This window comes from Suncus etruscus, chromosome 11 (assembly GCF_024139225.1).
Source record: "Suncus etruscus isolate mSunEtr1 chromosome 11, mSunEtr1.pri.cur, whole genome shotgun sequence".
Classification (NCBI taxonomy): Eukaryota; Metazoa; Chordata; class Mammalia; order Eulipotyphla; family Soricidae; genus Suncus; species Suncus etruscus.
In genome coordinates this window covers 14,987,423-15,006,114 of record NC_064858.1, presented here as the reverse complement: position 1 = coordinate 15,006,114, position 18,692 = coordinate 14,987,423, and the positions used below count along the sequence as shown (strand labels likewise).

The window sequence follows — 18,692 nt, the reverse complement described above, 5'->3', positions numbered from 1 at the left end:
TCTGTTTTGTATATAAGTGACATATATGTTGGAATCATTCCACTATTATATGTGGCATGTTCTTAAATACTGGAATATAATGTTGATTTAGATTTTATGTTGTTTCACTTCTTATATAAATTTACTTACTATATGTTAAAATGACTTATGAAATATTTCATAAAAGAGGCTGATTGATAGGATGGGCATGAACTTTACAAGTATATGTAAATCAAGGAGAAGGTATGATATAAACACAATTGACCAGAACTGGATATGTAGCAGTGATAAGTAATGATTTATTCAGATGATCTTATAAATATTTATTCCTTGCCTACTATGTTCTGTGAAGAGATACTAAATTAAGTTTTTCTGTCAAATTATAAACATTGTAAAAATTTTAAGGTCGTACTTGAATTGATAATTTAAATGTAAGTACCAGGGGCCGGGGAGATAGCATGGAGGTAAGGCGTTTACCTTTCATGCAAAGGGACAGTGGTTCGAATCCGGCATCCCATATGGTCCCCGTGCCTGCCAGGGGCGATTTCTGAGCATAGAGCCAGGAGTAACCCCTGAGCGCAGCCAGGTGTGACCCAAAAACAAAGAGAGAGAAAGAGAGAGAGAGAGACAGACAGACAGACAGAGACAGAGAGAGAGACAGAGACAGACGGAGACAGAGAGACAGAGAGAGACAGAAACAAAGAGAGACAGAGAGACAGAAAGACAGACAGAGACAGAGAGAGACAGAGAGAGACAGAGAGAGAGACCGAGAGAGAGAGAGAAAGAAAGAGAAAGAGAGAGAGAGAGATTTGCTTTGGGGTTGGAGAGATAGCACAGTGGTCCCTTATGGTCCCCTGTGCCTGCCAGGAGCTATTTCTGAGCAGATAACCAGGAGTAATCCTTGAGCACCGCCGGGTATGGCCCAAAAACAAACAAACAAACAAACAAAAATGTTTCTAAATGTAAGTACCATCTCCTTTATTTATTTAATTTATTGAAACAATTGTGTTATACAATGTCCTTTACAGTTGGGTTTCAGACATACAATGAATCAGGGGCAATTCCATCACCAGTGTTGACCTCCTTCCACCATGTTTCCAGACTATCACCCAACTCCTCAAATTAGCCCCCTAGTCTACCATTATAATAGACCCATTTAAGGTTTAGATTGTTAGAGTCTGGATCTCTTGACTCCATTGTCCTTAACTTTGGCTTGGATATTTAGTTCTGTCCTTTTTTATTCCCACCAATGCACCTGAGAACACTTTCCTCCTAACCCCAAATCTTTCTCTCTTTTTTTTTTACTCTTTTCTAATTCTATAGTAAAATGTAGATATATGAGGTAAAATAATCTGTATTCAAAGATTCTATGAAAAATGCAGGAGCCCCTAACTAAAATATAAAAAGGTGATAGTGTTTTTTTTTTTTTTTTTTTTTTGCATAGGAACAGCAAAAGAATGGGGAAAATATAAAGAAAAAAATTTGGCCTAAAGAACAGGGTATTCATACTCATTCTGCCTTAAGACCAACAACAAGCATTGGTCATTCTAAATTGTCTGACCTCAAAGTCTTTATTTATGGTCTTAGGAAAAGTTCTCCTCAATCGAGGTTGTGACAGTCAGGCTTCAGTAATTAGAGATCTTGCTTTTTGCAAATATATAATAGTAAATTAGCTTGAATTGAAAAATAAATTGCAAAAACACACTCAATGAGTGAACACTGTAAAAAAGAGACTATGGCAGGCAGTTGCATATTTCAATGATATCTGTAGACATAAACATTAGATCATATTATCAGGCATAATCATATGTAAAATGAAGAGATAAAAATATTTGTCAAGACATCATTTTGTGCTCTGTATTTGAAGTTTAATATAATATAGCACAGTAATGTGAAGCTAGGGTGATCAACCTATGTCTCAAAGAACACTGTAAATAAAAATATTAAAAATGTACTATATACATATTAAATTTAAGATACTAAAATATTTCTATAGGGAGATATTTGTTGGTCATACTAATTTCACAATATAGTGCTATATTATATTAACACATGTACATGATCCACTCCTCTGAGTTGGATCATCTAGGTTGATTCCAAGTCTTAGCTATTATATTGAGTGCTGCAATGAACAGCAGTATGCATCCATTCATTTGGTAAATGTTTTTATGTCCTGGGTATAGATACACAAAAGAGAGATTGCTGAGCCATACAGTAGTTCAATCTTGAGTTTACTGAGAAATCTCTGTATTGTGTTCCATAATGGTTGGACCAAGCAGCATTCATACCAGCAGTGGATGAGAGTTTCTTTCTCACCACATCCCCTCCAACAGAGATCGTTTCCCAGTATTTATGATATGGGTCATCCTCTATGGTGTAAGATAGCAGTATCTCATTGTTCTCTTGATTTGGATTTCTCTAATAATAAGTGATGATGAGCATTTTTTCATGTATTTCTTGTACATTTGTTGGACTTCCTCAGTGAAGTGTATTTTCATTTCTTCACATTTTTGATGGGGTTTTTAGGTTTTGCAGAGTTAATCTTTCTGAGTAATTTGTATATCTTAGATATCAAATCTTTATTTGATGTGTTGAGTGCAAAGATTTTCTCTCATTCAGTTAAAGGTCTTCTAATTATGATCTATGTTTATTTTGCCATACAGAAATGTTTTAGTTTGATATGGTCCCCTTTATTAAGGTTTGATGCTATAGCCGCCATAGTATAACATTGTATTATAGTGCTTGCCATTAGCATCCTCTCATCAAAGACATCTTTGAGGTCTAAGTCTTGGAGCATTTAACCTAAGTTTTGATCAATAAACTTTATGAATTCGGGCCTAATCTCAAGGTTTTGATCCACTTTAAACTGACTATTGTGTAAGGTGTAATTGCCTTACACAAGATATGGATCAATCATTAATTCCTTACACATTGCTATCCGATTGTTTCAACACTATTAGTTGAAGGGACTGTCTTTATTCTATTTCAAATTCTTGACTCCTTTGTTAAACAATGTTGGCTGTTGAATTTTATCCTGTAGTTTGCCCTATAGTTGTGGATTTGTCTCTGTATATTCTGTTCTGAACCATGGGTCAAGATAGAATCTGTCTTTGTTCCAATGCCATGCTGTTTTGAACATTATGGGTTGGTAGTAGAGCTTCAAGGTAGGTAATGAGATCCCTTTCAGTTTCTAGTTTTTTTAATATTGATTTGGCTTTTCTAGGTCTATTATGGTTCCATACATAAACATGATTGCTTTAAGTCCTTGAAGAATGTTCTCTATTTTGAATAGGGATTGTATTGAATCGATATTGTAGTTTAGGTAAGATATTTATTTTAATAATATTTATTATTCCAACCTATAAGCATGAAATGTTCTTCCAGTTCCTTAGGTTTCATCAACTATTTTTTGAAGTATTTTGAAGTTTTCATGGTATAGGTCTCTCACTTCCCATGCTAGTTTGATTCCTAGTCACTTGATAGTTTTTGACACTATTATAAGTGGAATAGACTCTTTTATCTCTCTTTCTCTTTTGAGTAAGTATTTTTTAGAATTTTAAAGAAATGCAATTTTTTTTGTTTATTGACTTTGCATATTTTGTTATATTGATTTATTGTTTCTATGAGAATTTTTGCTGAGTCTTTAGGGTCTTCAATGTATATCATCATGTCATCTGAATATAAAGATAGTTTGACTTCCTCTTTACTGATTGGAATTCTTTTGATCTCCTTCTCTTGTTTGATTGCTATTGCTATGAATTCTAATACTATGTCAGGTAAGAGTGAAGACAGTGGAAATCATCACCTACTACCTGACCTTAATGGAAATGAATTCAGTTTTTCACCATTAAGAACAATGCTGGCCATGGGATTTTATAGAAAGCTATTACTATTTTGAGGAAGTTTTCTTCCACACCTATTCTGCTCTTGTGTTTCATCATGAATAGGTGTTGGATTTTGTCAAATGCTTTCTCTGCATTGATTGATATGATCATGTAGTTGTTATCCTTCCTTTTACTGATGTGGTGTATGATGATGTTTATTGATTTGCATATATTGCATCCCCAGGATGAAACACGTTTATTCATAATATATAATCTTTTTGTTATTGTTGGATTTCTTATACTAAGATTTTGCATCCTGATACATTAAGATTGTTTTGTAGTTTTCTTTCTTGGTAGTATCTCTCTTAGCTTTGTAAATAAGCTTAATAAAGAAATTTGGAAGGATTCCTATCTTTTCTATATTTTGGAAGAGTCTAAGGATCAATGGTGGCAACTCATCTAAATGTATAGTAAAATTCACATGTAAACACTCCTAGCCCTGGACTTTTATTCTTGTAAATTTCTTAGTTACTGTTTCAAATTTCTTACTTGTGATTGGCCTATTTAGGCCTTTTACTTCCTCCTCATTTAGAAATTTGAATATTTCATTCCACTTTTTTCTTGCCTGGATGTTTCAAGTGGAAGATTTGGTTTAATTCCTATGTTCTTTCCTTTATACTAGTTATTTTTTTCTCCCTTTTTAAAAAGTCCATCTCTTTTTGTTTTTCTTTCCATTTTGATTACTATATATTTTGGTGTGGTGTTAGGGTCTATTTTTTGTTTGGCATTCTTTTTGCCTCCTTCCAGAGAGTGGAAAAGTTCTCTGCTATTATCTCCCACACTACTTGTTCTTTCCCTTTCCCTTTTTTCTCCCTTTCTGGTATTATTATAATTTGTAGAATATTTCTTTTGTCCTTGTTCATTAAGTACTTTACATTTTATTCTATTGTTTTCTCTCTTCTTTCTTTTTTGAAATATTTAGCAATGCTAGTTTGTAGTTTGTCTTTGAGCTCAACTATGTGATTATCTACCTGTGTAATGTTGTGATTATTGCTTGCTTAATTACTTCAGTTTCATTTCCATGGATTCTCTTATGTTCTTGAAGAATTTCTCTGAAAGAATTATCTTTGCTTATATACACTTAAAATATCAGGATAGGCATAGGCACAGAGTAAAAGAATAGAAAGCAATTATACAAGTTACTAGAAAACAAAACAAACCTGGGACAACCATAATTACATCAGACCAAATTGCATTCAACCTCAAGACAATATATAGAGACATAGATGTATAGTACATATTGATCAAGGGAACAATAGACCAAGAAGTACTGACTGATCAATTTCTCTTCTGAAAGAATTCTTCTTTGAGTTGGTTGAATTGTTCTTCTATAGATTGCTTAATTTAGTAGGCTAGTCACTACTTGATTTCTGTTGCTAAAACATTAAGTATTGATTTTAGTCCTCATTTTTAAGGCTGAAGTGTTTTGAGGACTTGGAAATGTGCCAGGATTTCTCTCCATATCCACAACTGCAGGTATTTTCCTTAGTTTCACCATTGTTATTTGCATTTGGTAAATTGGAATGCTAGAGTTTCGGGTTGTTTAAGAAAGTGATCTATTGAACAGGTTGCATAAAACGTGTCTAGAGATATATCAGCATTAGATGTTATTTTTCTAAACAAGTAAGGTTATCTGAGTATGATAAAGTATTTCAGATTAATTCATTGGTTTTTGGTTTGTTCAATTGAGTTTTGAGCTGTATATTTACTAGGAGGTGAAAGTACTATGTCCAATCTGCCTGGAAATACATGATGAAGTGTTGATGGGGGAACTGGAAGGTCCCTCTCTTCCTCCCCACACAGACCTGAGATGTGACTGCAGAGGGGATGAGTCAACAGTGGGATTCGGAAGCAGTTGAGGGAGGAGGCTGTAGGCAGAACCAGCTGTGTTTGAATGAAGTGACAGAAGGGTCCCTCTCTACACCCACATACAGACCTAAGATGAGGCATGGAACTGCAGAGCAGGCATGTGGGCCACCAGCAGGATGCTAAAGTGGCTGTGGGGAAGAAGACGTAGGCAGCAAGGTCTCATTTGAATGGAGGGACCAGATGCTCTCTCTGTCTCTACCCACACACAAACCTGAGATGCAGCACAGGACTGCAGGGTGGGTGGGATCTATGCCAGCAGCAGTATGTGGATCTTTATTTTAATTAGTGAATTAGTTGATTAAAATTAACTTTATTTTAATTAATAGAAACCTCTTAATTGTCTAAAAGATTTATTTCCTGATGTCAAAATATGACCCATTGATTTAATTAAATTTTGAAGTACCCCAAATAAAATATCATTGCAGAAAAATCAGTGAAAAATAGCTTATGTTTTCAGTGGCATTTAGCCTAAATTAAACAAATTGTTATTGACGAATTGTTTATGATAATAGCAGAGGAAATACATACTAGCTTTCCAAATTGGGTAATTTTTTCTTTTAATCACTTATTAAATTAACATAAATTGAAGGCTGAAATGAAATTAAATAAACTGTCAACACTTTTTTTTTTGTTAATTTTGATTTTTGGGCCACACAGGGTGACGCTCAGGGTGTTACACCTGGCTATGTGTTCAAAAATCACTCTTGGCTTGGGGGACCATGTAGGACACAGGGGGATTGAACCGTGGCCCGTTCTAGGCTAGCGCAAGCAAGGCAGACACCTTATGCCTTGCACCATCGCTCCAGCCCCTAACTACACTTGTTTAAAGATTTATAATCATAGATGGAGCTTGAGGATAGTGTACTAAAGAAATACTGAATGGGTGAAAGTTAATCTAACCAAAGTGAAATAATTATTATAAAATATAAACCAAAATCTTGAAGGCAGAGCTAGGGAAATTATCAGTCTTTGCTCTATAGTAATAAAAGAATCATGCATTATCATATAAGTTTTTAGTTAAATTTGAGCATTAGTTAAAGATTTAATGATAGGCATTTTCCAGGAGAATCTATCTGAGCAGGCAACTGTAAGAATCAATATATGTGGATGCATTTAAAATATGAAAATTGACATTACCATTTATTATTTATGAACAAACTTACTCATTTCAGTGACCATGAGAATAAATCACAACAGAAAAAAACAAATTCCAGATTGTGTAATTATTTAATATTATACTGACTTAAAAATATGGGGGGGGGGTCACACCTGGTGGCGCTCAGGAGTTCCTCCTGGGTCTGCACTCAGAAATTACTCCTGGCAGGCAGGGGACTATATGGGATGCTGGGATTCGAACCACCTAATTCCTGGGTCAGCTGCTTGCATGGCAAACACCCTTCCTCTGTGCTACCTCTCTGACCTCCTAATATACTGATTCTAAAAAGTATCTTATTAGGCTCTTCTGGTATTCAAGTAATATGATCTAAATAAGAAGAAAACTGAGTTGCTATGTCTGCACTCGGTCAGCTTTATAGACATACTCTGTTCATGAAAAAGACGTAAACCAAACTGAAAAAATTATGGGTACACCATCTAAGGAAGAGAGAGCAGGCAAAAATCCCTACCCTGCTGAAGCCACACCAACTATATCCATCACCCAATATAGCCACTCTGCTACTGGCCCTGCTTTCACACTCCTCTATGGTTCTCTGCAAAGACTCCAATCTGACCAAAACTCCAGATATTCTGGTTTTTAGAGATGAAACACTGGGATTATTTTTGAGTGTGTGTGGACACCCTTTCCCCACTATACTTCCAGAAGACTTGACAGCTGAATACATGCCCCATAAATTCTACAGTATCAGTAATAATGCTTGGAATTCCTGGGCATCGTGGTCACATTTGGGACCATGAAAAACTCCATTTTTACTTAATAGTTCCATCCCTGTAGGAACACTTTAGTTTAGATACTAGTGTGTATCTGAAACTACCTTATGTTTCAAAATAAATGAAGTAACAAAATTCTCAACTGGCAACTAGAGCTTATTCTGACAAAACTTAATGGCATCATTGGAGAAACAATAATTTTCCCAATTTGCTTATAACTGTACTTTTTATTTTTCTCCTCCTTTTTATTTCTTTTCTTATTGTTATTTTTAATAGTTTTGTTCCCACTTATATGATAAACTATGTCCAAATGTGATATATTTTCTTTAAATAATGTAAATTGAATTTTAAAAAACAATCTACGCTTGGATGAAAGTAGCATCAAATCAATCAACAACTGAGTTTTAGAGTCTACAGCAGTCCTTAGAGAGATTTATAGATTTATATTGCTTTAAATCATACTGGGAAGAAAAGTGGTAGCACGCGCAATATTCAGAATAAAGATTTGTGTTGCTTTAAGCCAGGGGTCCTCAAACTTTTTAAACAGGGGGCCAGTTCACTGTCCCTCAGACCATTGGAGGGTCTGACTCTAGTAAAAACAAAACTTATGAACGAATTCTTATGCACACTGCATATATTTTAGTTTGCAATGAAGAAACAAAACAGATACAAATACAATATGTAGCCCACGGGCCATAGTTTGAGGACCACTGCAGTTGAACTCAAAAGTAGGTAGACTGCCTATTTTGACCCTCTAAAATTTGAAGGTAATGTTTGTGTGTAAACTTAATTAGAAGTAAACTGGAGTAGATAGATGAATGCATTGTAAGTGTAGAATTCTGTACAATTTCAGTATATTCAAGCAGTTATTTGGAGAAAAAGTTATCTGTTCAGGCAATTCTAAAATTTTAGTGATTGAAACTACTTTTCCCATATTTTGCATCATTGGAATAGTTCATGTACTATTTTGAACACATCTGTCTCTTTTCAAACATTTCCTTTCTTATTTCATTGAAATCATTCTGATACAAAGTCATTCAGAGTTGGATTTCAGGTATACAGTAGCAGCAGTGAATCAGAGCCATTCCCACCACGAGTGTTGACCTCTCTCCACTACTGTTCCCTATACTACCTCCCCCTTTTACATTATGACCTGCCATTGTAACAAGCCCGTAGTAAGTTTAGATTTTTACAGCTTGGGTCTCTTGATTCTATTATTGTTGACTTTGGTTTGGATATTTAGTTCTGTCCTTTTTAATCTTTGCACCTGAAACCACTTGACCCTTGGCCCTCATTGCACCCGGACCAAACCTGCAATGGCCTTGGGAGGCAGATAAACAGCTTCTCACATTTCTTAAGTAAACTTATTTAAAGTATTTAAAAATTATTTTTCTAAAACATTATTGAAAAATTGTTCCTAATTTTTTATTTCAAATTTTTATAACTGCACATATATGTGATGGGGCATAAATATATTTAAGTTTTATTTACAAAATGTGTTCAGTAGTGGAAATAAATGTTTTTAATCAAATCTAATTTGCATGTCAAGTGTAATTTTTCAAATCATAACAGTTCTCAAGTAAAATGTATATTTTTGTTTGCTTTAATAATTTTATAGCGGTGTAGCAAGTAATTATATTGAATTATATTTTGAACATATATTTAAAACTAAATATTATTTATGTAAAAGAACGAAGAATAAGTACTCTCCCACTGCAGGGTTTTACATGCTGAAAAATTTGTGTATGGCTGTTCAAACTCATGTGTATTTTCATACTTTCTTTTAATTTCTCACTCATCTGGATATCGGCTTTAGATCTGTTTTCTTGCTATAACTGTATTCATTATTAATATCAAATTTATTTCTGAGCATTGAGTGGAAATCTGGATTTCTTAATATTCCTGTTAATTTGTGCAGAGTACTTAAGCACACTGAGGTACAATTGACTCATCTTTAAATTAGTGATAACGATTATGTCTGGCTCATTGTCATATTGTGAGGATCAGATCATTCAGCACTTTAAAATGGTCAAGTTGGAGCAGAAGTGATATGGGACAGCAGAGTGGGCATTTGCCTTGCATGTTTGATCCCTGAGATCCTATATGATTCCCTGAGATCACCAGGAGTATTCCTTGAGCATGACTCAAAAAGCAAAAGTAAAAAAGTCAAGATCAATAGAATTAAAGGATGTTTATTGGTTGTATATTTTAAAACGTGTATTTGTACAGCGTAAGAAAGCAGTTGTTTTATTCATAGAATTGTGATACTTTTCTTGCTGAAGGAAGACTTTATGAAGTTGATCAGGTCCTTTGTGAGAAGTTTGAATATACATTTTTACATCTAAAAACGTTTGTAAACTTTACTCGAGGGGCCCCAAAATATAGTAAAGGAGAGAGGGCACTTGTCTTGCCTGTGACCTTCCTGGGTTTTATCTTTGTTGCTTCATTTGGTCCTCTAAATCTCACCAGAGAAATCCCTATGATCTGAGCCAAGAGTAAATTCTAAGCACAGCCAAAGTGTGGTCTCTCAGAACAAACCAAAACAAACATTGTTTAGCCACAGTGATTACCACAATACTGGCAATAACATGGTTTCATGCACATATTTCAACACCAGACTCTCCAGCATAATGTCCATTCCCATCCTTTTTCTCTGGGTTTTTTTCTTCATCCATTTCAGCCTTATATCTAGCTCACATCAACATCTTCATCCTCTCCCCCTATTGAATTGGCTCAGTTAACTTCACTCTTTACACTAGATCTTAGATTCTGTTGTTTAGGGACATATGGGGGCACATATGAAACAAAGTAGTCATTATCTGTCTTTCCTCCTCCATGACTTTCTTTCCACGAGCATTCTCTCCTATTCAATTCACATAGCAGCAAACTGCATGATTTAATTTTTGTTTGCTTGGTGGGTTGGTTTGGGGTCACAGCCATCATTGCACAGGGCTTTTTCCTGGTTCTGCTCATAAATCACTTCTGATAGGCTGGGGGGACAGTATATGATACCCGGAATTGAACCCATGTCAGCACATTCAATGTGAAAACTCTGCCATCTGTACAGTCACTCCAACACTAATTTTATATTCTCTCATGCAAAATGTTTGCAATTTGTAATATTTTTTTTATTTTATTGACACCATTGTGCTTTCCAAAGTTTTTCACAGTAGGGTTTCATATATATATAATGAATCCCATACCACCACCCACCAATTCCCTAGCCTGCCAGTATATATAGGCTCATTTTTATTTTAGATTGTTAAAGTTTGGTCTCTTCTTTCCATTTGTGTTGCCTTTGACCTGAATATTTAGTTCTTTCCTTTTTACCTCTACCAATGCACCTGAGACTGCTTGGCCTCTCGACCCCATTCTTTCCTCTTTCACTCAGTTTCTTACCTTCTCTTCACTATACTCTCGGGCAAGAGTGTTCGAGAAAACTCCCATTTAGACCATTGCATTTCTTCATGCAGTAATTCTAAATATCACATATAAGTGATATTCTCTATTTATCCTTCTGGCTTACTTCATTTAACATAATATCTTCCATTTCCATTCATGTTGCTGCAAATTGTATAATTGCATTATTCCTTAAGCTATGTAGTATTTCATTGTACCATATCTTCATGATCCTCCTCATCTGTTGTTGGACATCTAGGTTGATTTCAAGCCTTGGCTCTTGTACTGAGTGCTGCAATGAAGTGGTGTGCCTACATCCTTTTGGATGAATGTTTTAACCATAAATGAGCATTTAATTTTTCAAGTAAGTTATTTATTTTGGTTTGAGGCCATACTTAATAGTTCTCAAGGTTTATATTTGATTCTGCACTCAGGGATCATTCCAGGGTGGCTCAGGGGACCCTGTGGGATACTTAAGATTGAATCTGTGTCAGCTGCATGTAAGGAAAGTATTCTGCCTACTGTATTATATCTCATCCATGCGTGCAGGGTGTAAATTAATGTTGCAAGTTCATATTCAGGTAATTTCAACTGAATCTAAACTCTCAAAGTTTCAACTTCTGAGAATTCCAATTTTACATCTCTTCTCCATTTTTCCTTCCTATTTTTGTTGGCACTTTTGTCTAAGGCCTTCAAGACATGTGGATACATAATTTATATACTTTCATAGGACATATAATATACTTCGATATATGACCTTGTATTCAGCATATAGTTTAAATATTAGACATAGCTATGAGTTTGAAATACCAAAAACCATAAAGCAAGTAAAGTTTAAATTATAGTGTATATTAAAATCTATCTTTGAATTAAAAACTGTATTTCTTCTTTCAGAACATGATGAATGTGTCACAAATCAGCACAACTGCGATGAAAATGCTCTATGCTTCAACACTGTTGGAGGGCACAATTGTGTTTGCAAGCCAGGCTATACTGGGAATGGAACTACATGCAAAGGTAAAACGTTTAAATCCTTCCACCTCTCCCTTCTATTGAGAATAATGTAGTCCATCATTATTTTTTTCTACCAGTGCTCATTACGAATATCAATGTACCTTCTGGCCACTTCCTGGAGTAGAGCTTTTAAGAATACAGTTCACAGAACCCTATTAACTCTTGCTATACTTTGGTTATATCATTATGTAAATAGCTACAATGTTCAGCTTCTTTAATCTAATTTTCCTCCATCTGATCCATTTCCAGACTACACCCATGATCATATCCTGAGGATTTTTGTTTGGAGGGGGGGCACACCCAGTAATGCTTGGGGTTTACTCATTGCTATGCGCTCAGAAATCACTCCTGGCTTGGGAGACCATCTGGGATGCCAGGGATTGAACCGAGGTTTGTCCTGAATCAGCTGCGTGCAAGGCAAATGCCCTTCTGCGCTTTAGCTCCGGCCTCACATCCTGAGGATTTTAACAAAATTTCTATAATTGACATTTTAAATTATTTTTTGCCTAACCACAAGCTTCTCTGCTTCTGATTTTCCCAATCTATTTCTTCCATAATTACTATTTTATTACTTTTTTATACTTTTCATCTGTTTGAAAAAATTCTTCCCAGCTCCAGATATTTCTTTTAGTATTAAAACATGACAGTAGTTTTAGAAAGTACCATCAGTCCATTTGTTTGATTTTCATAATCTAGTGGGAAATATATGTCTGAGAGATATTTTTCTGTACTGTTTATTTTGCATTGTTGATTGTATATTAGGTTATAGATGTTCATTTAAATAGTTTGTCAATACCAGTGAATGAGTCTTTTACGTGTACTGTAGAGCTTAGATTTTCATTTTTACTAATAATTGTTTTCTGCAATTAACTCACCTGTTCTTAAAAGACTTATTTCACTTCACCAAAAAAACTTATTCACTTTATAAAACAAAAAGGAATTTTTGATTTTTCATCAACTTTCAGAATGAATATAATAGAAATTGTGACTTAAAAATTTATTTGTTAGGGGCTGGAGAGATAGGATGGAGGTAAGGCATTTGCTTTGCATGCAGAAGGTCAGTGGTTCGAATCCCGGCATAGTCCCCTGAGCCTGTCAAGAGCGATTTCTGAGCATAGAGCCAAGAGTAACCCCTGAGCATCAACAGGTACAGCCCAAAAGCAAAAAAAAAAAAAAAAAATTGTTAGTTGTCTAAATCATTTTAAATTTTATATTGCCCATTCAGGTAATAATACTGTGTCATCATTTTTAAGTTTATTCAGATCATCTGACCATACCTCTGTATGTGGGAATCGGGAAAATATGGAATAATTGTTAATGTAATGATCCAAGAGTATGTGTCTTAAGATCTGATCTACAGTAATACAATTGAAATTTATATGGATTGAGAATTTCCCTGGCTTGAAAAAGTTGATGAAAATCTTTGATTATGGCATTATAAAAAAAGTGTTCTTATCTAGAGGGTGCAAACCTCAGGAAATTTCTCAGAAAAAAACTAAGCAAGTTCGCTGAAAAAAACACTTATAGACTGAACTTTAGGACATCTCCAAAGATTACTGTTGTTTTGAGACTATATTGAGGCTTAATATTTCATCTAGGAATTTCATCTAGGAATTCTCTATTTTCATACAATTCCAGCTCCTAATTATTATAACTAATTCAGCTTGTTTATAATCAAGCATAAAGAACTCTCAAAGTAATGATATGCAGGCACATTACCCTTATCCTTGAACAAAGGAAAACTCAAATCTTTACAAATTTCTTTTGTAAATTAAATCGACAGCTTACTTGAACAAAATCTCTCAACTTTATGCACATAGTTTTGTTTGAAATTGCAAAATATTTGAGATAGGTAGTTTAGATATGAGATCTAAACCACCAAGTAATATGCTCTGGCAATGGGCTGTAACCTTTCAAATTACTCCAAGAAAGCTAGATACATGATGATGGATGGATCCTTCCTTATTAATTAACTTTAAATCTCAAAACCTATGAGTAGATATTCACTTTCTCTGGAACAAAGACAGATTTAGGAATTAGAAACAAAGGTCAGAGTTTTTTTCACTCTATAATTCAGCACCAGAATCTCATATTTATACATTTTATAAACCTGAGAATTTATATACTAACTAATTAGGATATACTAATACTCTGATTAGTTAAATGTAGAGAAGGCACATACCAGAATATGAAAACAATATTATCTAGTTCTTCATGACAAGCTTTAGGAAACTAAGAAAACAAATAGCCTCTAACTCTTAGAGTCAAAAAATAAGCTGAGATGGAAACAGAGGTTGATAGGGGGTTTTAGTGTTACTCAACATTTTTTTTCACATCATTGACAATAGAGTATCTCAACACAATCATCCTTGTTTAATTTTTGCACACAGAAAAAAGTTTTCCCATCACTCCTTTTTTTTGTTTGTTTGTTTGGCTAGCTCAGTCAGTAGTGCATGAAACTCAGAATAACAGCCTTTGTCCTGTTCCTCAATTCTGACCCAGACTTAGCAAAAGAAGGAAGACCTCGAACAAGTTTTTCTTACTACTGTTTAATTCATTAGCAAGACTAATTTAAATTTTTGGAGCAATAAGCATTTTACTAATTTATTGTCTCTTCTCCCATTATCTATGATGAAAATAGCATAGAATTCAGTTCACTTACTAAATCCCAATTTTATATTCTTTTTTTAAATGTACTTTATTTAAATAGCTTGTATCACAGAGTTGATATGGTTTATCGTAATATATTTGTTTCCATATAACTGGGAGTAAATTTATTTAAAATAAAAAAGAAATGTAGAAAGGAAAAAAAGGAGTGGTAAAAAAAAAAAGATGTACATCCACAAGAAAATTTATGAAAATCTAATAGGGTCAAAAGGTTTAGTAAACACTTGTTGCTAGTTAACTGTTCTGTCACTTCATTTGCTTGTGAATAAATACACACAGACATCTAAATTGGTGTGTTCCTATAGATATGACAGTATTAAACAAAAATGGAGTTGTTATGTGGCCTCAAATATGGCCAAAAGGTTCAGGAATTTAAAGCATTGCTTCTGATACTGCAGTTTTTCTAGATACTGTTTTCAGCTCTCAGGTCCCAGTTATATAGCAGCATACCTGCTATTTCAGTAAGATTGGTCTCTACATAGAGAATCTTAGAGTATTGGCGAAGCAGGACCATTGGTAAAGCAGTGATTGTTGGTAATGGGTGCTGAAAGCATGAATTCGGCAGGACAGGGACTTGGCCTGCCCTTCCTTCTTGAGATCGTCAGTTTTCAGCTGCTTACTCAGTGCATCCATAATTATTCACAGCATGGTTTACATCTCTTTTAAGAACAGAGTAATGAATCTATGGAGCTGACTAGATGCAAACATGGCGACTCAGTTTTCTTCTTATTTAGACCATATTCCTTGAGTAGCAAAGGGCTGCTCAGTTTCATTCTCTTGATGTTGGTTTGGTCCCTAATAAACTTTCTAGATTAATTTGTTTAATTTCAAGTTGGATCATAAGACTCAAATCTAATTCGAATATATATTTCTTTTAATCTACTGTTTGTTTTTATTAAAATATAATTTGGTATTTTATAAGTGCAATAATTTTAGCAATGGAAAGATGACTCTTTAAAATTATTTAACACTTATAGCTGTATTATTTAATTTATCTGAATATAAAATTTTATGAATATGATTTATAAATAAGAAATTATATTATTATTTATAAGTTGTATCTATATATCCAAGAGAATACAGAAAAATTATCTTGAAGTGAAGTACTGAAATCATATATCTAAACTCTTGTAGCATTTTGCAAAGATGGCTGTCGAAATGGAGGAGCTTGTATTGCTGCAAATGTGTGTGCTTGCCCACAAGGTTTCACTGGGCCCAGCTGTGAAACAGGTAAGAAAAGCCTTCTATCCCCTCAAAATGAATGTATACATCAATGTATAAAGTCATATGTAAAGAAAGAAATATCTTAAATTTCAAATGAGCCCTCAATTTCATAGGACTTTTAATAAAGAGATATTTGGATGCAGATGTTAGGAAGTTTCAGTGATCCATATTCACTAGGGTATTATTACCATACTGTCTTTTATTTTTCTTAAATCCTACAGATGAGTGAGACTATTCTGTGTCTGTCTCTCTCCCTCTCTCACTTATTTCACTCAGCATAATGATCTCCATATTCTTCCATGTTTAGGCAAATTTCATGACTTTATTTTTCCTAAAAGCTGCAGAGTGTATATGTATCATAGTTTCTTTAGTCACTCATCTGTTGTGGAAAAAAGTCAGTCAGTTTGCAATTAAAAATTAATTGCTTTCAATATAAAATGTGTAACTATGATGTATGAACATTTTAAGGGGGGAGGGTATTTCCTAAATCCAAAATCCCCAAACTCTATGTATTCTGTTCTTCCAGAGAGTTTTTTAACCTATTTAAAATAAAAAAGTTCCAGTGCCAAAGATGTAGCTAAGTTGTATAGTTTATATTTAAAGTATTGGCTTCTATCCTGAAATATACCTCCAAATATAGCTTGTTCTGTTTAACAACTATAGAAATTCCTAAATAAAAATAAAAATCAGGAATCCCACGGGGCCTGAGCGATAGATATCACAATGGTAGATTGTTTGCCTTGTATGAGGCCAACCCAGGACAGACACCGATTCTATTCTTGGCATCCCATATGGTCCCATGAGCCTGCCAGGAGCAGTTTCTGAGTGCAAAGCCAGGAGTATTCCCTGAGTGTTGCTGGGTATAGCCCAAAGACAAAATAAAAAATCAGGTATCCCCAAAGCAATTCTCCAATGTTACTATCTCATGACTTCCTCCAGGTGCACAAAGACCTCCTCTCTGCCATTATCTCTGGTGACTATTACTTTAACATTTTTCTTCTGTGCAATATGAATATTAAACCATTATTTCATATTTCTTTAATTATATGCAATATTGATAAGCACTGTCCCAAATACCTACTGTGTAAAATGACCATGTTCAATCATGCTGTTCGTACTTCCACCAGAAAACAATTATAGCATGAGACAGTGAAAATCTGGACTGTCATAAGATTAATTTTAGTGATGTAAAATTTAAAGCTGAAGTTGAAAATAACTCGTCACAATACTTAACTATTCATATTTAATTATCTTTGAACTTTTATTATCTAAGATGATAGTTCCAGTCAGCCTGATTTTAAGTAGTTACAGCAGCCAAGACTTTGAGGACAAATATATGTTAAAATCTTCATCTTATGTGATTTTGAGTAAGTAACATAACTTCTCTGGATATCACTTTGCTCTTCTCCACTTTCAAGAATTTAAACAATGGGAGTTATTTTCATTTACAATCATACTGGGTTTTGAATCATTTTTTTTTTTAGTGGGAAATAATCAAGAATACAAAGGTCTATCTGCACTCAACTCTGGCTGTTTAATCATATTGGTGCTTTAACATTTTTGCTCTAAAGTCACTCTAATAATAGAAAATAGAGAATACTTTTATTTAAGGAGGTTCTGACGTATCATGAGTAAATACTTCTTATTTTTTTAAATGTATTATGTTTTTTTTTTACCTAAAATTAACATGTTTAGGGCCCGGAGATATAGCACAGCGGCGTTTGCCTTGCAAGCAGCCGATCCAGGACCAAAGGTGGTTGGTTCGAATCCCGGTGTCTCATATGGTCCCCCGTGCCTGCCAGGAGCTATTTCTGAGCAGACAGCCAGGAGTAACCCCTGAGCACCACCGGGCGTGACCCCCCCAAAAAAATTAACATGTTTAATTCTAGGTGTATGAAATATTTAGCTTTATTCCATTGATTAAAGTTGATGCTCTAAACCAATGGATCTTAGTTTACCTCTCCCTTCCCAAGACCATATTTTGCTATTTGATTAATAGAAAATGTATTGCTCCTACTTGAGAAAATGTGCTAATAAAACATTTCAAAATGCCTGTCCCCAATTCTGCTTCAGCTTTGAGTCTAACTTTTCACTTCCCAAATACAATTATTTGTCTAGCTAGAGTTCTAAATAAAATATGCCCTTTAAAAATAAAACTTTCTGCAAGGATATTCCCATAGGAAATAATCTATAGATCCATTCAAACAGAAGTATTTATTAAATTCCTGTATAACCTGATTGCTGATCTAGAAATAGAATGCAGAGATGAATAAAACTATGAACCTAAGTTTGTATATCTAGAAAACATAAATAATGCAAGGGAAAAATAGAGCTATAAAGAACTTCTGGCAGGTAGTATAAATTATTTTATGATTTTATGAAATATAAAATAGCATATTTGTATAAAATAGCATATTTTAATATCTTATTAAACTATATAGGCTTATATGGCATGCCCAGGATTATAACTGAGTAGACCACATACAAGGCAAGTGTCCTACCCACTGTTATCAGGAAAACTTACTAATGACACTCTTATAAATGTATATTGTCTTTTACACATAGTTAGTATTATTATTGATATCTATTTCATTAATATAAAGGTAACTAACATCTCTCTTTTTAACCAGAGAATTTCAGTGATAAGTTTAAAGTTTAAAGTGATAAGTTTATACACTTAACAGTATGAGTATCACGTGTAGTGAAAAAAGAAGAGTTAAAGGCAATTGGGATTGAGATTTTTCAGAACACGGACTCACTGTCATTTTA

At 34.2% G+C, this 18,692-nt stretch overlaps 1 protein-coding gene across 1 annotated transcript in view; it reads left to right on the top strand.

Moving 5' to 3' along the window:
• NELL2 (neural EGFL like 2) overlaps nucleotides 1-18,692 on the top strand; it is a 305,773-nt gene that overhangs the window by 215,549 nt on the left and 71,532 nt on the right. Inside the window, exons 14-15 of the mRNA XM_049783795.1 lie at nucleotides 11,913-12,035; nucleotides 15,834-15,929. Coding sequence (XP_049639752.1) covers nucleotides 11,913-12,035; nucleotides 15,834-15,929 — 219 coding nt within the window. The remainder of the gene's footprint in view (nucleotides 1-11,912; nucleotides 12,036-15,833; nucleotides 15,930-18,692) is intronic.